The 25,905-nt window shown below is 24.6% G+C and overlaps 2 protein-coding genes across 6 annotated transcripts in view; one reads left to right on the plus strand and one right to left on the minus strand.

Moving 5' to 3' along the window:
- The window catches only part of LOC122499063, a 693,598-nt gene that overhangs the window by 57,702 nt on the left and 609,991 nt on the right, over positions 1-25,905 (minus strand). For all 4 annotated transcript variants that reach the window (XR_006301298.1, XR_006301297.1, XM_043607134.1 and 1 more), the window contains one exon: positions 8,988-9,047. The gene's annotated coding sequence lies outside the window, so the exon portion shown is untranslated. The remainder of the gene's footprint in view (positions 1-8,987; positions 9,048-25,905) is intronic.
- Positions 1-25,905, plus strand: part of LOC122499061 — a 365,723-nt gene that overhangs the window by 13,440 nt on the left and 326,378 nt on the right. For both annotated transcript variants that reach the window (XM_043607128.1, XM_043607129.1), the window contains exon 2: positions 11,285-12,073. In XM_043607128.1, the coding sequence (XP_043463063.1) occupies positions 11,836-12,073 (238 nt within the window). In that variant the 5' untranslated portion in view covers positions 11,285-11,835. The remainder of the gene's footprint in view (positions 1-11,284; positions 12,074-25,905) is intronic.

A 25,905-nucleotide genomic window follows, 5' to 3' on the forward strand; every position in this document is an offset into this window, starting at 1 on the left:
TATAGTTATAAAAAAATTTAATGAACTAAAATTTCATTCATTGCAAAAAATAACACCAAAATTGATTATTTTAATCTTTTTCGGTGTTAATTTATTCTGCAACACTTTTTAATACCTCACGATTTACTGTGAAGTAATTTTTAGTATAACTAGTACAAGAAGGTTCCAGTCAGACAACAATATATTAACTTGTAACTATTTTACTACCAATATTTTTTATATTCAGGACAATAACACCGTCTTTTATTCTTAAATCTGATAAAAATCAGTAATAATAGTAGATTTTAGCCAAGAAAAAGTAATATTCAGTTTAAGTAGTACAAGAAAATTCCAGTCGGACAAACATATGTTCCAATGGTACATGTAAATTCTGTCCAGACAAAAATATTTCACTATCAGTGTTTTTAATATTCATGACTATACGTTCTTTTCAATTTTTGCATCAAGGTTCAAATTTGGTAAAAATATTTATTAATTTGAATTAGTGACTGACTTTTTGCTTCTGAATTAGTTCAATTTTCTAATAAATTAGTAGAAATTACTATTTATTAGTAAAATTTACTAATTCAAAAATGCAAAATACTAATACAAAAAGTCATTCACTAATTTAAATTAGTAAATATTTTAATAATTCAAATTTAGAGAGTGTCAATAGTTGAAGAAATAATGGTAGATTTAAGGTAGACAAATGAAATTTTTAGTTAAAGTAGTACAAGAAAGTCCCAGTCAGACGAAAATATCAACTTGTTACTCTACAAGTATATCAGTGTTCTTAATATAATAACAATATCTTTTTTCACTATTACAGCTAAAAAATCAGTAGTAACAGGAGATTCAAGACAGACCAACAAATTTAAATTCAAGTAGTACAAGAAAATTCTAGTCAGAAAAATATCTTTAAAATTTTTCTTTTGATCATATTTCTTAATTTTAATAAATATTTATTCATTTCTATTTTAGTGCCAATATTTTTAACACAAGTAACTTACAAGTAGAAGAAGTAAATTTTAGTCAGACATAATTTTCTTTGTTTTTCATTTATTTAAGTCGCAAGTTCTACAATGAACGATTCTTTGACGTTCATTCTCAATTTTAGTTTTAAATAACAATTTACTTACACAAAGCAAATTTAGTTTCACTCTTCTAAGAGTTAGTAGTAAAAGAAACTTTAAGACACACAAAACTAAAAAAATTTCTAATTATTTTAGAGCCGCAGTGATAAAGCTAAATACTGTTCGGACATAAATCGTGTTCTCGCTTAAGTATCAAAGATAAATTTAGGTCAGACATGGATTTTAGTGTAAGTAGTTGACATTAATGAAGTACTCTAAACTTTAAGTCTGATATTCGTCTATAGTTTCCTATATTCTATAATTTCTATTATATATTCTGTTAATATAAAAATATTTAAAAAAAATAAATCTAACGTCTGACTAAAATTGATTATTACTACTAAAACTTTATACTAAATAAGGTAAAAATCTGACAAGTCCATCTCAAATTGATATTCATGTCTGTTTATTATTTTTTTTTTTGTACTACTGATCATAATTTTAAAGGAGTTTTTAAACTTTATGTCTGACTTGAATCGACTTTTAAAATAGATTTAATATTACTGTTCGTAGTAAAAATTAATTATGCCCAGACAAATGTTTAATAAAATATATTTAATATTAATGACAAAAATAAAACTCTTAATTATAGGAGAAATAATTAAAAAGATACATTTAATTTTAATATCAGTATACAGTAAGCAAAAGTTACACTCAAAAGAATGACATTTAAAAAGTACATTTAATATTAATCTCATTGTTAGTAAGTATTATGTAATGTTTTTTTTAAATTAATACCGTTAGGCTTTTAAAATTCTTTAAACGAAAAAAGGTCGGTGTAGTGCTTTTGCAAAGGGAAACGATTTTCGATATTTAAATTGGTAGCTTTCATTTACCGAATAGATTTTAACGAGCCTCTCAACGGTAAATCCTTGACAATAACAGGTTGACGACGACACCATTAATATATTTCATTTGCGTTCATCAAGAGAGAGAGAGAAAGTGTGTGTGAGGTAGAGATAGAGAATGAGAGTAAAGCACGAACTTGTGCTCCTGCCAACTAACCAAAATCAATTGCATATACGAACTATTCGATAGATTTTACCGGTAAAAGCAATTCGTTCACGTGTATAAAGAACAGAAAACGTGTCGGATTGTTTACCAGGCTGAGTGTCGCCATAGCATTTTTTTTCTACCAGTAAATATTCGTTTGCGGCAGGAAGACTCTGCCCCACCCCCTCTCTCTCTCTCTCTCTCTTTCTACTTATAACTTCCTTTTACTACTGATATTTTAAATATTTCTTCAAAAAATGTAATTCTTACTCAATAAGTTATTTATTTTTATATTTAAAAATGAATTTCAGTAAATATTTCACATAGGGTAAATGCACTAGTAGTCGGACACTTAAGGATACAATCTTAAATTATGCTTTTTTTCTTGAAATAGCAAATATCTACTGTGTTTATAAGCACATTATTAATTAAAGGAGTTCTTCAGGATTAAAAATCATATAAATTTGTTACAAATAGTTGAGTATTTAATAAAATATAAACATTTTAATAAAAAATTACGAATGCTTTAGTAGTCGGACACTTTTTCCCCTTGTTTCTATAGTCGGACATCTGTCAAATATTTTGAATTTATAAAGTAAAAAAGATAATTTTTTAATTGCTATCTGCTGGAAAATGGAATTAAAGCATATTAGAAGTTATTAATATAATATTTAAACCCTATAAGTTTTAATATTTATGATTAATTATCAACAAAACTTTGTGCCACTCATCGCGCTACTCGAAAATGGTTGTATCTATAGTCGGACACCATGATTTTTAAAACATTAAATAAAATATTTCTTGTTTAATTATTTTCGAAAATAACACTATTTTAATAAAATATAAACTTCACACATTCGTCCAGTATACTTTTTAAAGTAATTATCACAATGCATTATTATTTATTTGCCAAAAAACACGGAAGTGTCCGACTACTAGTACTGTCCGACTATACCCGCACTTACCCTATTATTAAATTTAATAAATTGAATATTAAAAGCATTATATCATGAATTTTTAAAAATAAATGAATTTTGAAAAAGATGCAAATATTTTTAATAAAAAAAATTTTTTGATAAAAATTTTTTTTTGTAATAATATTTCTGGTAAAATTTTTTTTTGGTAAAATCAGTTTGGAAATGTAAATTTTTGGAAAAAATAAAATTGGAAAAACAAAACTTTGGAACTGATGGTTTGTTGGTAAAAGTGAACCCCATTCCTCAAGGTAGGGGGTCACTTTTACTGTAATGGAATACACTTTTATTGTAATGGAATATTCCAAGAATGTTAATGGAATATTAAGTAATATTGAGGTTATTATTATTATAATTATTCAATAGCAGAAGATGGTTTGCTTCAAGAAGAACGACGTTTTATTTATTTAATATTTGGAATCAGTAGTGGAAAATATTTACCCTTCTTATACATATTTTTAATTTTAATTACTTTTTTATGCATACCATTTTATGATTGTCAGTAGTAGTAAAAGTCGGTTTAAGGTAAATATGAAGGTTAAAAAACTTTTCTCCACTTAAAATCAGTAGTAAAAAAATATACGTCTTTAGAGATGTAATCATTATATTATCAGTAGTAAAAGCAAATTTGAGTCAGACTTGACAGATTTTTAACTTATTTATTATCAAGTTTCAGTAGTAATGAACAATTTTAATCAGACGTTAGATTTCATTTTCAAATATTGTCCACTAACAAAAGAATACATGTTTTGTAAAACGTACTTTTGAATACGAGTAGTAAAAGACAGTTCCAGTCAGACGTATTTATTAAAATTATTATATTAGAATCAGTATTATCAGAAAATTATAAACGAACATCAGACTTAAAGTTACAGTATTTCATTAATGTCAACTACTTACACTAAAATCCATGTCTGACCTAAATTTACCTTTGCTACTTTAGTGAAAACACGATTTATTTTCGAACTGTATTTAGCTTTATCACTCGCATTCAAATAATTTAAATTCTTTTTAGTTTTATGTCTTAAACTTTCTTTTACTACTAATTCCCTAAAGGGTGGAATTGGATTTTCTTTACGTAAATCAACTTTTATTTACTACTAAAATTTAGAATAAATTTCAAAAAAACCTTTTTTGTAGAATACGACTTTTGAAAATAATAATCAAGATATTTCTGACTTTCTAAAAAAAATTACTATGAATAAAAATGATAAATTCTAAGATAATTTGTTTAAATAATAAAATTTGTTATTAATATTTAAAATCCTTTTTCCCTGTTTCTTAGGTTTGAAAAAAATCATAAATAATATTGATAAATATAAGTAAACTTTCCTACAATTTTTAGCATGGCGTTAATTTTCATTTTTGAGAAAGAAATTCTTGAAGATTGCAAAGCACCAGAATTGTTAATTTCTAGTATATCAAAGTTACTAATATAATATTTCTTATTTAAAAAATTAAAGTTTTTAATTAAATTTTTTTTTGAAATTTGTGAAAGAATTATGCTTGTAATCTTACTTTAAAAGTAAGATTACAAGCATAATTCTTTCACAAATTTAAAAAAAAATTACTAACTTTAAATGTAACTTAGACAAACTGACATTTAATATTTTCATGATGTGTGATAATTTAGAGAAGAATTTATTTTATGGTAAACTTTTAGCTTTTGTAGCTACATAAAAATAAACGTTAAAAAATATAACTATTAAAATAGTTATATTTTATATTTTTTATAAAATATTACTTCCTCATAGAGGAAGTATTGTAATACCGAAATTTTTCGAGTTCGATTTTTTGACATATCTTTATGTTATTTGACCTCAGGAGTTCAAAAATGACATTTTTAAAAAATGTCATTCCGTGTGTGCGTGTGTGTGTGTGTAAACATCACATTTTCATAAATATCTCGAAATCATGAAGAGTTTTTGGGTTAAATTTTTTTTAAATTGTAGATCTCACCTGCGGACATAAAGTGAGAGTACTTTCTGATATATTAATAAAGTTTAACTAAATTTTTTTTTTTATTTTTAATTTTGCAAAAAAACGTTTTTCGCCCATAACTTTAAAAAAATGTTAGGACACCTATAAATGTTTTTCCATAATTTTGTAGAGTTTTTTTAGACGCATCTTTTGAGCCCTAATTAAACATTTTTCGTCCATATTAACCAGAGTTATTAAACTTTTAAAAATCGAAAATTTTGGAAAAAAAAACTTTTTTGAAAATTTTGTTGAAAAACGTAGAAGTAACTTTAAAATTATCGTTATCAACTTGTAGAGCATTGAAAAACGCTTCGATTGACCTATTTTTGAACCTGATTCGATAATAAATTTCGAAATTATTGGTATTTTAAAAACCAAAAATTGTGAAAAATAACATTTTCTCAACTTTTTTGTTTGAAAATTTTTGATTAACTATTAAATTATTGTAACTATCTTGTAGGGTATTTAAAAATAAATTGATTGACCCAAAATTCAATCACTTTTACCATATTTATAAAAAGTTATTCATATATTTCTATTATTTTTATTTCTATGAGGAAGTAAAGTGTTCATGAAATGAGCACCAAAAATATGAAAAAAAATATACAACTTGGCAGCGGTTTTTTTATATGCTGACAAGGATTGTGAACTAATATTAAAAAATTAATTTTATCACAAAAATTATTATATTTTTAAATTTGATGTCCTAAGACGAATAAAATTTTCTTGTAAATTTTCTTAAAATTAATATCACTTTAAAATTTTTCTAACATTCCTTCTTAGTAATTTTCTAGATACCAGCGTTAAAAAGTAATACATAATAAAAAATTTTTATAAACTCTATTAGTGGAGTCCTCTTTAACCTGGCGGACGACGCCTCGCCAAGCGGAGCATCTGCTTTTGGAATCTTTAGGAATTTCTTTCTCAAAATTGAAAAATAACGCCAAGCTAAAAATTGAAGGAAACTTTTCTTATATTATCAATAATATTCATAATTTTTTTCAAACCTAAGAAAGAGGAAGAAAGGATTTAATTTTTAAAAAATTTTATTATTTAAACAAATTAACTTAAAATTAATCATTTTTATGTATAGTAATTTTTTTTAGAAAGTTCAATATGGACATATACACATGTCCAGTTACATTTCGAACATATTAGAAGAAAATTGGTTTCATTTCAAAATACACATACTGGAGAGGAGAAAGGAGGGGTAAAGTCATCGATTTGGATAAAATACAGAGAAGTGTATCGACTACCATTAAAACCAAAGTGGTTGCCCTCGTAAATGTAATTTACGCGGCTTGGCATTTCTCTCTCTCTCTCCCTTTTTTTTAAATACCCATTAAAGGGTGATTTCACATTGACGAGGGAGAAAGCCAGAAGGAAATGAGAGGAAAAAAAATGAAGGAAACCTTTGGAAAAAGAGTGTGTGTAAAAGTATATTGTGTGTATATATACCGGAAGGAATTTCAAGTCACGGGGGTTAAAGAATAAAGGAAAAACGAACCGATCTTTGTAAGATGCCTCTCAAGTCTGTTGCCAGCGTCATGCGGCGACAAGTACGCCATCAAAATCTCCCTCTCTCTCTCTCTCTCTTCATCTTTCACATTTCAAGTTGAAAAGTGCACGAAACAACTTTAAGGCATGTTTGATGATTCTCGTAACACATAGATTTTTCTTAAAAGATAAACTTGAAATACACACGCCGGTTTTCTTTATTTTCTTCTTCATCTCTCTTTTTCTCTCTCTCTCTCTCTCTCTCTCTCTCTCTCTCTCTCTCTCTCTCTCTCTCCTTCAACTCTGTCTTTAATGCTTGCTGTAAAATGTAAAACTTCTCCTTTGGATTACTCTTTGGACCAGTGGTTTTATGTTCTATTGTAGTTTTAGAGCTTCTGCATTTCAAAAATATATTCATCTTTTTCTTTTTAAAAAAAAAGAGTTCAATTTAATGCAATGAGGATTAAACTTTCTCGCTTGTTGGTCACGTATATAGAGAGAGAAGATATTTAAATGATTCTACTTTCTTGGCACTTTATTCCTTGGATTTTGTGTCGCTTATTTTTTTTTGTTTCAAAGTTGTGTCTAAATGGCCTCTCGCAAAGTTTAAGGGAAATTAAATTTTTCACTTAACTAACCCCGCTTTTACTAAATAGAAAAATATTGTAAAAAATTGTTCAATTGTCTCATACCTGAAGGCGAGCCTAAAGATATGTGATTTAGAATTGATTTTTAAAACTATTCTGTAATCTATAATATAAAGTATTTCAATGAATTATGTATTCTGTCTGTCCACACTTTGAAGTTAGTTTTTATGTATGCTTCTGTTTTGTTTCCTTTAAAAAATATTTTTTGACAAATCGAAAATATGCAGGTATTTTTTCATGATTTACAATAAAATAATATTTGAAATTAGAAAATTTAGAAAATTTTAGAAAAATTATGATTAACAAATAAATTTTGTTTATTAATTGTTTTTTTTTATAACAAATTTCGTTTGACTGATCTAAATTATGCAAATTTTTCTCCTTTCTATAATTATAAAAAATATTTTGTTAATTGTTAAAAAATTATCATTAAGAAATAGGAAATATACTCATTATTTCAATAACTTTTATAAGAATATTTTTATAAAACATGAAGACAGCGATTGCTCCGAGTCAAAGACTCGGAGTGATCGGTTTCTTCATGTTTCATAATAATTAAAGTTGACCCAGAGACAAAATTATTGTTTTATATTATAAGAATATTGTTACTGCAATTTGTTCAAAATTATTTTCATCATTTCAATTCAATTATTAGTTTCTAGAATTTTTAATTATTTTTTATGAAAACAATTGAATTACTGCAAAGAAATTTATAAAAAATTTGTAAATAATTTAATTCCTGTGAAATTTTTATTATTTATAAAAATAATTAAATGTTTGCGTAAAATTTTATTAAAAATTTTTTTAAATAATTAAATTATTTTTGGGAAATTTTATTAAAAATTTTTTTAAATAATTAAATTATTTTTGGAAAATTTTATTAAAATAGTAAATATATGATTTTGACGAGAATTTAAAAAAAAATTTTAACACAATTGAATTATATGAGAAGAATTTTATTACTTTTAAAAATAACTGAATTTTTGCAATTATTTGTAATTTCTCTAAAATTCAATTTTTTTAGTGTTTTCAACAAAAATTTGAATTAAAAATTTTTAAATTCTATTATTTTTAAAATTTCTAATTTTTTTTTTTTAAAATAAGTAAGAAGTTAACCGCGCGTTTTAGCGCGCGAATTGTTGCTATTCGATAATAAAGTATTTTCAATAAATTATGTACAAAAGATGAGGAACAATTCGAAAAACCAATGTGCATATTTTTTATCTTCATAGAATTATCTATTTTCTTTTTTGAAAATTTTCTGATTGTAAAAGTTTTAATTATCTATCGAATATTATGGTATAATATTGCATTCTATTTTTATTCAACGGAGAATTTTTTTCCTCCAGAGGAAGCTATTGTTTTATATACGTCAAAGCTTTTTTTTTCATTTCACTTTATACGATCGTCAATTGATGGTTTTATTTTCTCATTATTTTACAATAGGAATTTTTTTCAACTTTGTTTGCAATAAGGAAATTTAAGATTTTCTTGCTTTAAAACTTTTTATCTTGTATTGCACTCAAAAAAGAATTGTTTGTTTCTTTGAGGATTTCCTTTATTGAAATAGAGGAATTTATTTAATTTCAAGAAATAAGGGCAATCTTTACTTTTTTTTTATTAAAATTTTAAATATATTTGAAGAAAGAAAAATTCTTTTACCTCGAAAAATTAATAATTTTTCGATTAATATTAATATTTATATAAAGATTGTCCATTTTCTTTCAAAAATATTTTTTATTAATTATTTATCATTGCTTTTAAAATAACATAAAAAATCTCACCAATAGGGCATTCTTTTGACGAAGCGATGACAGTAACAATCGGCATTCTAATTTAACGCTCTAAAACAAAAATAATTATCTAATTATTTTATTATGATTAATTTACTATTACTATATTTTTATTTTATTTGAAAGATAATTTTTTTTCAGTTTAATACATAAATTTACCTTCTGTGGATCATTTTAAAAATTACAACTTACAAAGTTTTATAATTTACATATGTAATACCAAAAGGGAATTTTCGCAATAGCTTTCGCTTCGATAATTACATAACGTATTTTCCAATTTTCCCAGGTTGCTATGACAGTTGTAAATAATTGTAGTCTGGAAATTGTTCTTGTAGATACAAAACACTGGCTATATAATGCCGCGACATTTCCGGTAGTGCAGCATCCTTATATATATATATATATAATGCATATTATATACGAAATAGTAGAAATGAAGAGGTGGAAGGGGTGAACTTACTGATTTACCGGTCGAGAAGGCGATAGCGCAAATGTTTCAGACGATGAAAGACGAATAATCTGACTTCCGATAAGCGAGTTATCCAGAACGAGTTATTGAGTTTGACTTTATCGAATCTCCTGAGGCTTCTCTTCTAGTCTGGCACGTGCCGTTTAGTTTAATTCGCAATGAATTTCTACTATTCTCAATCAGATTCCCTAATGTCTTTATACACACGGAATATCCTATATCTTAATGAATTCCCTTCATTCCAGCTAATTAAAGACCCGCGCTCAGTCAAGGAAATTCTTCATGCACTAATTTTCAAACATCATTAATATTTTTTTCTCAACTTTTCATTTTCGCGCAAAAAAAATTATTACAGAAAAAAAATTAGAATTTTTATCATTTTTGCTTTGTAATTATAAAATAAAACAACATTCTTTACAAAAATGAAACAAAATTATTATCAATAGAATTAGAAAAATATTAATTAGAAAAAAAAATTCATGACGAAAGTTCTAATTTCTTTTGGGGTTAATAAGTTTTTATTATAATCTAAATTCATTTCTAATTGAGAAAAAACTCTTTCCAAATTAATAAATTTTCTTACGAATCTAATTTTTTTTTTTGGCCAAGAATAAAAATCTTATTATACTCTTATTTCGTTCAAAATAAATTCGGATTGAAAAAAAATTAAAACGGAATTAAAGAAAGTTAAGAAATTAAATAAATCAATTAAAAATAGTTCTTTTATTCCAAATTCATTTCCTTAGATTAAAAACAAATTGAATCGGAATTCAATATATTTTTTTTTATTCCAAATCAATTCGTTTAAATTAAGAATTTATTGAGGCAAAATTAAAAATATTTTCTTCTATTCGGAATCAATATGTTTGGATTAAAAACTAATTGAGACGTAATTAAAAATAATTTTTCTATTTCGAATCAATCCATTTGGTTTAAAGGGAAATTGAGACAAAATTGAAAATATTTATTTTATTCGTAATAAATCGGCTTGAAATAAAAACGAATTAAGACCCAATTGAAAACGGATTTTCTTTTCCAAATTAAATAGTTTATATCAAATACAAATTGATACGGAATAAAGTTTTTTCATTCCTTATTAATCCAATTTGATTAGAACTGAAAATTGTTTGGATTAAAATGAACGGAGAGGGAATTAAAAATACTTTTTTTGGAATCAATCCGCTTCGATTAAAAACTAATTAATACTGAATTAAAAATAAGTTTATAATCTGAATCAATTCGTTTTGATTAAAAATGAAATGATGATAAATAAAAAATGTTTTTTTTAATTTACATTAATCTTTTCATATTAAGAACGAATTGACACAGAATTAAAAATATTTTTTTTATTCAAAATCAATTTGTTTGCATTAAAAACGATTTGAGACTTAAAAAGAATTTTTTCTTTTCTGAATCAATCTGTTTGTATTAAAATCGAATTGAGACGGATTAAAAAAAATTTGTCAATTCAAATTCATCCGTTTTGATTAGAAACGAATTGACACAGTATAAAAAATGAATTTTCAGCACAAATCAGTCTGTTTGGATTAAAAACGCATTAATACTAAAAATAGCAAAATGTAACGAAAAATAATTTTCAAAACTAATCAAAAAGTCTCCCCACAAAAAAATGTATCAAGAAAATAAAAAAATAAAATTCTACACAATTTTATTATAATGTTATTAACTAAGAAAATAAAATCAAAAATTTCCACTTTCAATAAAGTAAACTCTATAAATGTTTGTTATTCAATTATGTAATTCACTTTTGTTTTACTTTATCTCAAAAAATGTAAATTGTCATTATTATTCTTCTCAGTTGAAAAAAACAAACAAAAATGCTCATGAGAAACGCCTCCTGAAAATTCAATCATTTTCGAGTTCGTAAAACAATGTGTGCTGGAAGCTCTGATACTATCCGTGTTGAAACCTATGTGACGGGCACGTGACGTGAGTTTGAAAATCCACGGAATGCCAGTCGTGGACCTGTGGATCTTCTCGAATTTCCGGTGATTCTTCGTTCTCATTTTTTTTTTTTTTTTGTTGGTGCATTTTTGTGTGTGTGTCTTCTGTTCTCGTCAAACCGTAATGAATAGTGAGCACATCAAAAGGAAAGGAAACGTGTAATGTTAAACATGTTACGTCAAATTTTAATCTCTATTATTCATTAATATTTAAAATTTTTTCTTGCGAAAAAGTAAAATAAAAGGCATATTCTACATTTTTATTGAAAAAAAATGAGAAAAAAGTGGAATAAATAAAGAAAAAGGGGAATAATTTTTTTTTCGGGTTTGAAAGTATGAGTAAATTATGGAAAAAAATGACTTAGTTGAAATTAATATTAAAGGAGGATAGAGAAAGGAAAAAAAAATGTGTTGTACCGGAGGAACTGGTGGGACGAGGATGACAAGATGTGGAGTTTTTTGTGGTCTTGCTGCATTAGCAGCGTTAACCACTGCACTTTTGGGACCATCATGGCTCCACACTGAGGAACGATATTCACTGCCACAAATGCCAAGAAATATCGCTAATCTCGTCTCTGTCAAATTTAAACTCGGACTCTTCAAAGTATGTCCGAAAATTATCAAGCCTTCAAATGTTACATTTCGTAAGTATTTTTTTCATTTTTCGTATTTTATTTATTTAAAATTTGTACACTGAAAAGGAAAAATTGATTAAAAATATAAAAATAAATGATTACTTGTATATATTATTAAGTAAATGTTTTCAATCAATTTTTATTTAAATCAGTATTTAAAGTGAATACTGATTTCATTAACTTGAATAAAAAATTCTATTGAAATTTTTAAATAGAATTTTTTATTTAAAAAATAAAAAATTTTATTTTAGTTTAAAAAATATTATTTAGCAATAATGTTAGTTTTGATAGCTTTTATAATATTTCTATTTAGAAAGTTAACCATTATTATTAAATTCGTTTATACATAAAGTGATAAATTAATTTTCTTAAATTTAGAAAAAATATGTTTCAAACGGAAAAAATGAAATATATATATTTTTTATTTGTCATTAAATTAATATTTAATGGTGCCTGTAAAGTCATGAAATTTAACATGTATTTTGTGTGGAAAAACAGTTTCTGGTAAATTTACTTTCAAATCGTGATAATGAATATTTTTCTATCGCATTATCTTACTTTTCTTCAGAAATGTTTAACTAATATCATCAATTTAATTCCTTTTAAAAATTTACAATTTTTTAGCAATATTTAGCAACATTTTCTTACTATCTTAAAATGAGAAACGATTGTCTTTTCTTTGTCAAAATTCATAATTTTCAAGAAATAAACAACTTTTTACTTTTATATTCTTTTGCATGAATTTTTAAAAATATTTTTGGAATCTGATTATAATTATAGTTCTTCAAGTATTTTAAAATTCATCTTGAGAAATACTATTTTTTCTAATTTTGCAACTTTTATTAATTTTCAATTAAAGTAGTAAAGAAATTATTATTAAAAATAAACAATTGTTTAAATAAATTATTTTAAAATTTATTATTGCTGATATTTGATAATTCTCCTCAAAATATACATTTATAGAATTATTTGCAATATTTCCTTAATTTTTCAAGAAATATTGCTCAAGGTTTTTGTGAACAAAGATAAAATTACGACCTTACACGGAAAATGAAAATGTTTTGTTGAAAACACGAGGGGAAAACACTAAAAACATTCAATTTTGGAGAAATTACAAATAATTGCAGAAATTCAATTATTTTCAACAAAAAAAATTCAATTATGTTCAAAATTAAAAATAAATTCTCTTCAAAATCCCAATTAATTATCTTTAGAAATAATTCAATTCTTCTCCGAAATTCAATTATTTTCAAAAATTTTAATATAAAATTCTTGGCAAAATCTCAATTATTCTCAAAAATTCTTTTTATTTCAATGATTTTCAGTATCTACTATTTAAATAAAATTTTCCAAAAAGAATTCAATTACTTAAAAAAAAATTTTAATAAAATTGTACCTACACAAACATTGAATTATTTTCATAAACAATAAAAATTTCACATAAATTCAATTATTTACAAAATTTTTTACAAGTTCCTTCGCAATTATTCAATTATTTTTATAAATATCAAAATTTTTTTTTATGAAATTCAATTATTTTTATAAAAAGTAATTAAAAATTCTAGAAAATAATAATTGAATTGAAATGATGAAAATAATTTTGAAGAATTTACAGTAACAATATTATTATAATATAAAATAATGATTTCATCACTCGTAATTATTATTTATTATAAATTATTGATGTTTTTGAATAATTTTCCAATTAAAGAAATTCGTAAATAAATGTAACAGAACATTTTTTTAAATAAAATTTTTTCCTTTATTTTATAAAAATTTCAAATAATTTTTCAACGATTCACAATTTTATTTAATATTTTTATAAATAAAAATCATAAATTCATAATTTTTTAAAAGTTCTTTTATTGATGTCTCGTCCGATATAATAAACTTGATATTCTTTAACTTTTGGCATATTCTTTAGGATAGGAAAATGTTTATAATATTTAATTAATTGAATTAAAATTTTCGGAATAGATGGTATGTAAATATTTAAAATAAAAATTGTAATTTAAAAAAAAGAAATACTTAAAGTTAACAAATAAAAAACAAGTATACAAATTAGTAAATTAAGAATAAGTGTATTATTTAATAAATTTAATAAATTATTTAATAAATAAATATTATTTAATAAATTCTGATGAGAAAACCGGTACCGGTTTCAAAACGTTAATTAATTGTTATATACATTTTTCTTTCCTAAATAAAATGCCAAATAGTAAACAATATAATTTTTTTTAATTTTCTTATTTCAAATACTTATTTTATTATAAATCATGAAAGAATATCTGCATATTTTTGATTCGTTAAACAATATTTTTTAAAGAAAAAAAAAACAAAAGCATATACAAAAACTAACTTCAAAGTGTGGACAGACAGAATGAAAGAATGAAATAATAAAATACGTAGATTATTATAGTAAATATTTTAAGGAAAGTAATCATAGCAAAAATAATTAATTTAAATTAGTTAACTTAAACAAGTGTTTATTTTTCGTGCAAAAATTGGTCTTCTTTTTAATTAAAAAATGATAAAAGTAGACAAAAATTGTAAAAATTTTTATTGAAAAAATTTTCAAAAAACTTTTATTTTTAGTGATTTTATAGTACATTTACAAAAAAGTAATCTTTCCCAATGAAAAAAGATATGTAAAATTTCATGAGCGTTGAGGCATCATTAAATATTTATTAAAATCATAATAAAAAAATAAGTATTTTTCTATTCATTCACAACGAAAATCAGCGAAGATTATATATTATATTAAGTATTTACAATATATCTATATATTTATTTGAATGTCTTACAATATTGTTTTTTTTTACAATGATTCCTTTATTTTATACGTCTACACGAATAGTTACGCAGAGATCGTTAATAATCATACTCAAAAGAAAATTCAATTACGTCAGCTTTCTAGAAAAACTCTAGAGCCTTATCAAAAAAAAAAAATCTATATCATTCTTTCTAGATAATGATTCACGGAAGCATTCAAATTGAACTCGAGTGTTGGAATGGTTGAAAGCTACCGAGTAGCAGTCAAAGTTATTTTCTTCTTATTTTCACGACTTTCTCAGATTTTTTTCCCTTTTTTTTAATGCTTGCGCTCTCTATCTCTGTCTCTCTTTCTCCTTTTCATACTAGTGAAGCTTCGTTTTCTTGTTGGCAAGTACAGTCTGTAAAAAATGGCCTTTTTCACTTGATTACGGCTTATAGAAATCATTGGAGCGATGAAAAAGGAGTTAAAAGTTTCGTTACTTGCTTTAATTTAATTGGAGGTAAAAATTTTCGGTTCAAGTAATTTTAAAAAAAGGAAAAAAAATACATCAAATATCGATTACAAACCGAATTTATTTAACTTTTAATTTAATTTATTGATTATTCGTGATATTTGTATTACTTTCTGCTGAAAGGAAAAATTAGCTTTTTATTTCTTAAATTTAAAAATTAAAATTATATACTTTTTTTTTAATACAAAAATACTTATTTTGGTAAAATTAAATCTACTTTTCGTTCTTTGACTATTAATGTATGATATATTATTATACACCACTAATATTTTTATACAGCGTTACGCTATACAACAAGAAAGAAAAATCTATAGTTGTAGAAAATAAAAAATTCAACAGAGAAAAATGTGGAAATAGTGTAGGCAACACTCAAAAACACAATACAAAATGAAACTAAGTCAAGAATGACGATGAATAGAAGTAAAACGCTGACACATTCTAAAATTCTAGATACAATGAGAGAATTTTCTATTCGTTCTCAGATTCACCAGTGAACGAAAATAATAATGTAACTGGAATATCTCAGCAAAATTTTGATACATTATTTGGTCCTTACATTTTCGAAAAGTTTTTCAAGAACAAAATATTTGAACATTTTTCTGTTAGTTAAACTTTGAACAAGGGATTTCAAAAATTTGTTTACTATTCAAAATTTAACATACCATTCAACTAAATTAAAAAATTAGAATTTTTAATTAAAGTTTTTAAATTAAATTAAAGAAAAGTTTTCAATTTCAAATTAAATTAAAATTTAAAGGGATTTTTTGACAGAAGAAATAAATTTTAAATTTAAATTAAAAATTTGTAATTTAATTCAAGTAAAATATATTTGAGTTTAAATAAAAATTTTCTCTGGGAGTAGATTCTTTATTTATTATTCTAATGTTTATTTCTAATTTTCTACTAATTTGACAGAATTTTAAAAAATTGGAATTTTCATTTGATCAACATTGCAAATTGCGGAAATTCTTTTATTGTCATTCTTTATTATTTAAATCGATAAATTATACAAGAAAAAATTAATTTCGAGCAATATACAGACAAAAGTGTTTTTATTAATTTCAATAAAGATAGAAATAAATAATTTATTATATGGTCAATTCTGAAAAATTTTTTAAACTCCTTAAACTCAATCGGTCTATCTCGGGTCTTTTAGGAAAATTTTCTGCATATTATCAGGTATAAATAAATAAAAAAAAATAAGAATTAATCACGTCCAAATTTAAAAAAAATTAATTTGTTTATAAAAAAATAATTTTTCTTCATTTAAAATTTTAAAAAAATAAACTCAATACTTTCAAAATTATGAGCTATTGAAAATAAGTCTACTTTTTAAAGTCCAAAATTTCGAAAATTCATAACTCGAAAATTTTGTCAAATATGGAAAAATAAAAAAATACGTATTTAACATTTTTCTATAAAGAATGAGAAAAAAATATGTTTAACCGATTTTAAAATGCCACAGAAAAATGTCAAGTAGAATTAATTGCCCGCATATATAAAAAATAGTTTATAGTGATACATAGTTTTTCTAAAAATATGAAATTGAGACAAAAAACGTATCAAATTGTTGCGATGCAAAAATACTTTTTTCGTCTCAATTTGATATCCTTAGAAAAACTGTGTATATATTTTCTACTGTTCTATATAAATTTTATATTTCAAATAATATATATATATATATATATTTTGTATATGCATAGAAAATGCGAACTCTCTTGATGTACTAAAGACGAGTATTGATATTCCATTTGGAGTTTCTCGTTGTACAAGCTTTTAGAATGCAAGCAAATGTCGTTTGTGGGAGTAAAATGCTTTTCAAACGTGAGTGAAGGAGTCATGCCAGAAATTCCCGCATGTACAACATAGGGGCATGTGTGCGGTAACTTTTCTTCTACTGACAAGAAAAGCCATACAAATTTACCGGTACCCGGATCCTTGAATTCCATATACCCTCTAATTTGTCCGATAAATGCTTCAAACACAAACTATACAAACTTTGGTAAAATTAGTTTCAACAAAGCTCTAAAACGTATTTATTTTTCTTTACATGGAAAAATTCTTTACAATCTTTCAAAGAAATAAAAAAAAAATTAAGCAAAAAGAAAAAAAAATTTAACTGTATTGTAAAAATATTTTTATCAAAGAGATATTTTTTAAAGAGAAAAAAAATTTTTTTTTATTCAGACTTTGACGAAACTTTGTAATTTTAGTTTGATATGTAAAATTGTGTTTTGTTAGGAGTATTATTAAATTCTTTTGCTATTTAGGAATCAGTAGTGCAAAAAGTATTAGTCAGGAGGAAGATTTTTTTCAATGGACAGCAGTAAAAAAGAATTTTTAGTCGAGATTTCTGATTTTATTTTTTTCTCCAGTTTAATTTCAGTAGTTCAAAAAACTTCTGCAATCTGAAATTTTATTCTTTTTCAGCTGTTCAGTCAAAAATAGAATTATTCATACTTTGGATTCTTATTTTCAGTGGTATAAGAGAATTATAGGTCAGACATTGATTGGGATTTTTTCTTTTTAATATCAGTAGTGAAAGAAAGTATCAGATTTGACACATATTTATTTTGACTTTCGTATTTTTCAGATTTTCATTTTTACTTTCACTTTGATAGATTTTTTTCCTTTTTTCTTCACTTCCACTTACATAGATTTTTATTTTGAATTTCACTTTAATAGAAGATAAAGAAAAAATTTAATTGAAAGTGAAGATTTATTAGGGTGAAAGTAAACGTATTTAAAAATAGGTATAAGTCAAAATAAAAATAAAAGTGAAATAAAAATTCTGTCAATTAAACATGAACATAAAAATGAATTTCTGACAAAGTAAAAGAGAAAATGAAAATAAAAATCTATCAAAGTGAAACTAGATGTGAAAATAAAAAACTCAAAGTGAAAGTGGAAAAAAGTAAGAATAAGTGAATTAAAGTAGAAGAAATATAAAAGAACCAAAAAGCGAAAGAAAGGAGAACTAGTGGTAAAGAATTAAAAACTTAAAACTAAATAACATGGCAAAGAAAGAAAAAGAAGAAAAAGATAAAGAAGAAGAAGAAGTGAACGAAAAGTAAAATATCTTGCGTTAAAAAAAGCGCAAAGCTAAGAACGCCGCCCTGTCAGACCATCTATCAATTGTTTTATAATAACGTGGCCTCGTTTATCAATTTTTTTCCAACCCCCAACTTCCATTCCCATCTGTAGACAGTCACTAATTCGAACCAACGATTTTTATTTAATGTCACAATCATTAGTTATCACGAAGCAATTTATTGGAATCCCTAAAAAAAAATCTATTCACCTTTTTTCTCCCCGCACATACACACACACACAGCAAAACCTTAACTGCAAGGGGAATTGCTCAATCAAGATCGAAGCAAAACTGTGTGACGACGTTGATAATAAAGATTCGTTATATCCTCTTCTGTACCAAAACTCCTTTTTCCTTTAACAAAACTTATACCAAGGCTCAAAGTAAACTCAACAAAGGGAACATTTTCAGATAGGTTAACTCAACTTTCGAATTTCTTTTTCCGCTTTTGTCTCGAAACAACATACAACGAGTTTTCTGTTTCATTCTTTTCGGCGAAACTCTTCTACATTCTCGAATGAGAGAAAGACACCAGAAAAAAAGGAGAAAAGATAAAATGAAATGAATGTAGTAAGGAAAGAGAATAAAAAAAAGAGAAATAGAGAGAAGGACTGCAGAATCCGAGACGCGTTGTTTCGAAACCGAACTAGAGAAAGAGAGAGAGAGAGAGAGAGAGAGAGAGAGAGAGAGAGAGAGAGAGAGAGAGAGAGAAGGAAGGAGAGAAAGATCCCACAGGATTCCGGGGAAAAGGTTTGGGAAGCGCAATTTTACGACATCTCTCTTTCCACTTTCTTTAAGATCGAAATGGTCCAGTTGTAACACCTCTGTAGCTATGGTTTTACAGATGTAGGGGTTTTTATTGGATTAAATGGATTAGGAAGCAACAATTTTTTTTTCTCTTGTTGTGTCAGTATTTTCGAAATCGTACAATCTGTCTCACTGATATTTTCTTTTACTACTGATTCTAAATTTTCGAGAATTATATACACTGTCCGACTTAACTTACTTTTACTACTTGTGAGAGAAAAATAAAATGCATTTGAAAATGTTCGACTAAAGCTCTTCTTGTACTACTTACACTAAAGTTTGACTAAAGCTTTTCCGCTAAACTACTTTTACCGAAAAAATACAAGCACACTTGAAATAAAGTTTGTCTAAATATATTTTCCTGTACTACTTAAGACTAAATTTACAAGTTTTTAAAAACTAAAACTGACTAAAATATTCTATACTACTGAAATTTAAACAACTATCAAGAATCTTTAAGAAATTTCTTTCGTACAGCTTCTGATGGCAGAAAGCTAAGAGAATTTCAATTAAAGTTAGACTGAATTTTCTTTCGCACTATTTCCAAATAAAAAATTCGGAAGAAAATTCTTAAGTCTGACTAAAATCTTCGCTTGTACTACTTCGACTGAACAGTTACGAGAATTTAAATTAAAGTCTGCCCACACCTTCTTCTATACTACTTTTACTGAAAATCTACAAAAATTTGAATCAAAGTCTGACTATATCTTCTGTTATACTACTTCCGATTGAAATTATAAGTGTATAAATTATAAAATAGTCTAATTAAAATCTTCTTTTTCTTTCACTACTGACACTGTAAATATTATTAGAAGTCTTTTGTCTGACTAAAACTTCTCCTATACTACTTCAACTAAAAATTTATATGAATTTACCTAAATGTCTGACTAAATCTTCATTTGAACTACTTCTATTCAGAATATATGTAAATTTTCATCAAAGTCTGACTAAATATTGTCTTATACTACTTCAACTGAAACAATATGTAATTTTGAAACAAGTCTGACTAAATTTAATTCAAGTAGTAAAAGAATAGATTACTATTCTTCTACTATTTTAACAAAAAAGTGAAAATTGAAAAAATAAAAGACAATTTCATTAGAGTTTGATTTAAATTATTGTCGATGATTTTTTCACTTTTGTACTACTTCTAGTAAAAAGTTATTAGAATTTAAATCCAAATCTGACTAAATTTTTTTCGTACTACTTGTTCTTGAAAGTAATTAGAATTTGAAGCAAAGTCTAATTAAATAATTCTCTTGTACTACTTCTACAAAAATAACTATTCTGTGCAATTCTTATTCTGTCAAATAACGAATTCGAAAAATTGTAAATTAAAGGATTTACAACTTAGAAAAAATGGATATTATGTCAAATACGAATTAGGAAAAATAAAAATTATAAAAATTAATTATTAGTAAAAATAAATATTAGAAAAAATAAAAATTCGAGTAATAAAAAATTATTTAAAATATAATTTCGGTAACGAAAAAATTATGCAAAATAATTGTTCGAATAAAATAAAATTATAAAAACTGGTTATTATACAATAAAGAAAATTGTATAAAAAATTATTTGATAGTACAAAAATTTTGAAAAATACTAATTCTAAGTAATAATAATTATGAGAAGTGACAATTCGGTAAAGTTATAGTTAGAAGAAATATAAGTTAGAAAATATAGAAATTATAAAGAAGAATGATTAGGAGTAAAGAAAATTATAAGGAATGTTAATTCGAAAAGTTTAAAATTAGTTTGAAAAACATTTTTAAGAAAAAAGTTTTATAACAAATGATATTTCGATAAAATAAAAGTTAGAAATATTAAAATTTAGAAAATTTACACATAAGAAAATATGATTCGGAACAATAAATTTTATAAAAATTGGTAATATTGAATCACTAACTGAATACAGTTTCGTTTTCAATTTTACCATTTATTTTTAAAAACAACAAATTTCTCTTTTCTTTTGCGTCTCGTTTTTCTTCATTCTAGTCGCCTGTCCATTATTTTGTAATTTTCACCTTCTTATTGATTTTTTACTTTAACTTCTTTAGTCTTTTCTTTTCTACTTTCTTTGCTTGTATACTTAGAAAAAACTTTTCTTTATTTTCCTTAATATATTCGAACTTTTATTTCTTTTCTCATTTTTTCTTTCTTTTAAATTTTCTTCTTTCTTACTTCTTTTTCTAATTTTCTTTATTCCTTTAACTTATCTTCTATTCTTTTTTTCTAATATAACTTCCTTAATATTCGACATTTAATTTTTTGGGAAAGAAAAGATTTTTTTTTTTTTTATTTTCTTCGTCGTCTACTCTATATTTTTCCAACGAAATTCTTCTTATCCTTGCAGATCTGACACAACTCTGCTTTCCAGCACCCAACTCCCGAACCGTGTGATAAGTCGTTCCTCGACAATGAAGACAAATTGTTTGCAAACCAGTCTTAGCAAGTAATAATTAATTGTCGGTTTTCCAACAGAAAACGATTTCTTCTTTTTTCTTTTTGAGGGGAAGTTTTTTCTTTGCTCGAAAATGGCTTTTTGACTATCAAAATCATTATCTTCTTTTTTGCAATGTTCGGGTGTTTTTCTCTTCGTTTCGGAAGAGAAATTTTCACCTAATGCTTCTTTCTATTTTCACAAGAAGGGAGACGATAGTTTAAAGAGTATTTTGTAATTATTTCTGTATTTTATTAGAATTATTTTTTTACACATCTATTATTATATTTATTTTGATAAAAATTTATTGAATTTATTTATATATTTTCAACAAGCATTGGTAATAATTTATTTTCTAAACATTTTGTAGTTCCATTTACAGAAAAAAATTACTTTTAGAAAAAATTATAAAAAGTATTGACGATAATTTATTTTCTAAACATTTTGTAATTCCCTTTTACAGAAAACAATTACTTTTAGAAAAATTTACAAGATTGCTCATAATTTATTTACTAAATACTTTCTAATTCCTTTTACAGAAAACAATTATTTTTAAATTTTCCAACAAGAATTATCTATAATTTATTTACAAGCATAAATTTTTGTAATAATTATAAATGAATATATAATTTCAAAGTTTCTTCATTTCCGTCAAATAAAATTGATTCTTCAATAAGGAAGTCGAAAGCTCTCTTTTGCATTTAATGATTATTCTGTTTAACCTTCTGCTATTGAAGCAATTTCTACTTAGAAGCAAGTCGAGTGCAAGTTATCAACACTTGTTGTGAGTTCAGAACTTACAAAGAGGCTTAAGTCTAATCTTATAAAGGAGTAGGCGACGACAAGAAAATGTATACGAAGATAGAGTGAAAATTCGTTTTCCTTCCATCTTCCTCTCTCTCTCTCTTTCTCTCCCTACTCCCTTCCATTGTTATTCAGACTTCGAAGCTTCGGGCTATCCCTCGCATGGAACCTAGACACGGAGAGTAACTAAATTAAATTGGAAACTTTTCCAAGCAACGGACCGTGAGAAAACGTCGGACAGGTTAACTTCCGAGCAGAACTATATACGAGAAAACCACAAGATCTATCACGCTTTCAGATTTCTGAGTTATTAGCTCAAATTAGAGGTGGAAAATTGTTCATAACGAAAAACTATGTATAAATTAATTTACTCTAGCATAAATAGAAAAGGGTGAAAGAAAAATTTGACATGAGAGGGAGAAATAATTTCAAACTAATCTAACTTTGATTATAAATCTAAAGTATTATAATTTTTATGCAATAAAAATATAGGGCAAAATTCCTCAACTGCCCAGGTCAAAAAATTTATGTTTCAAGGTCAAATTGAAAAAAAAACAATTTTTTTTCATCACCAGCTTGTCACTCGTGAAAAACCCTTTCAAAATCACTATTCACACTTTTAATTTGATTAATTTTTCTTATCAATATGTTAAATCGAAAAAAAGCATTTAAAAAAAAAAATCAAAATTTCGAAACTCTGTAACTCAAAAAATATTTTATCAAATTCAATACTATTTTATATTTACAATTCTACTAATAATAGTAACATTTTGGCAAAGTTTCGAGAAAATTCATTTTTTGACCTGGGCAGTTGAGTAATTTTGCCCCATAAATGTAAAAAACATGTAAAAAATATTATTGCTATTTTTATGTATAAAAAATATAAGTTTCAATTTGTAGCCAAAGTAGGATTTAATTTGTCACTTTCCTTTTAAAGTGTAATTCTACCTAATAGAAAACAAATTAATTTGACGATAATTAAAAAAAAAGTGCTAAGCACTTTTGAGTTTAAAGCAATTCTCCTTAACTTACCCAATATAATCTAAGTTCATCTAACTTGACCTAACTCGAGTTAACTTGACCTAAGTTGGACTAAATTGACCCAACTAGACGCAACTTACTTACTCACTTGAGGGTCTGACGAAACTATACTTGTACTACTTATAATGGACACAGAGAATTAAAGATTTTTCTCTACTTTCTAAATCTGATTTAGTTAGAAATAATTTGTTAGGAAAATCTTGTCTGAATTTTAGTTTAGCAATTAGTAAAAAATAACTGATTATTAGCGAAAAATAACTAATTATTACGAAATAATTAGTACGAAATAAATAATTAATAGTTTAGTAAATAAAAACTAAGAAAATAAACAAATTTGACTATTTGAACTAGTTAAAGAAAATTTTAGTTGCTTTGACATAACCTAAAACTAAAAGTGAATTTAACTATTAATTAGTCATCATTATCTATCATACGATTAGTAGAAATATTTCCAATTAAGTCAGTGAGTGAATTTATATTATTCTCTCTAAATTTGAGTTAGTAAAAATGTTTACTAATTTAAATTAGTTAGTGACTTTTTTGCTTTTGAATTATACTATAAATATAGTAATTTCTACCAATTTATTAGTAAAATTGACAAATTAAAAAGCAAAAAGTCAGTCACTAATTCAAATTAGTAAACATTTTTACTAGTTCAAAATTCAAATTAAGAGAGTTATAGTTGTTTATAGTTATTAGTTACTGTCAACAATTCGCGCCCGGGTAACTTTTTATTTACCATTTTATATCAAATTAACAATTTTAAAAATAATAGAATTTAAAAATTTATAATTCAAATTTTTTTATAAAAATAAAATATAAATTGGAATTTAATTTTATTACTATGTTAATAACTCAATTGTACAATTAAAAAATTTTAGTTTCTATAGATTTAATTCATTCTTAAAGTTGTCAATAATATTCTTGAATATTGTTTTTCATTAAGTTGGTCTTACTATAGGTAGTTAACAAGAAAAATAGTAAAATTGTTACAAAGAAAGATTTAATAATAAATTTTTTATTAAAAAAAAAATATATAAATATAAAAATATATTTACGATGACTTTAAATAATATTCATACTAAAAATTTTCACCTGAGTGCCGAAAAATAATAAAAAATTTTGAAAGTTTGATGCTTTTAGTCTTTTTATCCGAAAAGAAGCAGAAAATTTTTTGCAAAAATAGTGATTATAAAATAGGAGTTATGCCTTTTTTTAAATATATTTCTAAATAAATCAGAATACTGGCAAAAATTCTGAATTAAAACTAGAAATTCTGCAAGTGTTTTTTTTAAATACTCGAGATTTTGTTAAAAAAAATTATGATTAATCGAGAATGAAAAATATATAAATTTTTCCTTGTTTAAAAAAACTCAGAATTTTGTACTAAACTTGTCATAACTTATAATTATTTAATCTCAGAAAATCCAATTTATCTTTTTTAAAGAAAATTAAGTAAAAAAAAAAAAAAGAATCTCATTAAAAACTGTAAATGTGAAAAAAAATGAAATTTAATATTAAACCATTTTATGTAAAATTTTATCGCTAGTTTTAGAGACTAGTTTTTTATGTAGTAAAGATGAGCACTGAAACATTTTAACTTGACAAGCTAACTTCCACTGGTATTAAAAGTGCAACACAGCTGGAAACGATTTCTACTTTCGAGAGGTCGAAGGGCAAACTCTAGAGGGTTGAAAGTACTTTCAAAGAAGGAGGGAGAAAAAAAAAGAGAAACTTATATTGCTATATACTATCATCCAAGTTGAGTTAAGTAATCTTTCTCGCATTTTTGACCTCGAAATTTGAAACGAATACGGCTAAAAATTATTTTATCATTTTTTGAGAATTTTTTTATTATTTTCTTTTCTTTTTGAATGTTCTTTTAAAAGTTCAGGGAAATGAATTTTGTATTATAAATACAGTATTATGGGTTACATGAAATATAATATAAAGTATTAAAAAATATACAAAATAACAAAATATATACAAAAAATAATACAAAATATAATAAAAACTAAAGAATTTTTTATATTTGTTTAATCTAATTCTTATGATAATACAATTTAACAGTAGTATAAAAAAGTTCTAGTCAGACAATGTTTTAAATTAGAAAAATTCAATACGATCACTGACGAAACTTTGCTTATACTACTAATGATATTAACCTAAGGAGTTTTATTCTAAAGTAAATATTTTCTATAATTTAAAACATAAAACCACTCGGAGGTTAAAGATTCGATTATAAAACAAAAATTTTAGCATAAAATTTAATAATTTTATTTACAATACTACTGTATTCATTTAAAATAAAGCTAAGCGAAAATTTGTCGAAAAATTCATCTCTAAGATTAATTAAAAATTAAAATGTAAT

Source organism: Leptopilina heterotoma, unplaced genomic scaffold (genome assembly GCF_015476425.1).
Source record: "Leptopilina heterotoma isolate Lh14 unplaced genomic scaffold, ASM1547642v1 Lhet_164, whole genome shotgun sequence".
In the NCBI taxonomy this organism is placed as follows: Eukaryota; Metazoa; Arthropoda; class Insecta; order Hymenoptera; family Figitidae; genus Leptopilina; species Leptopilina heterotoma.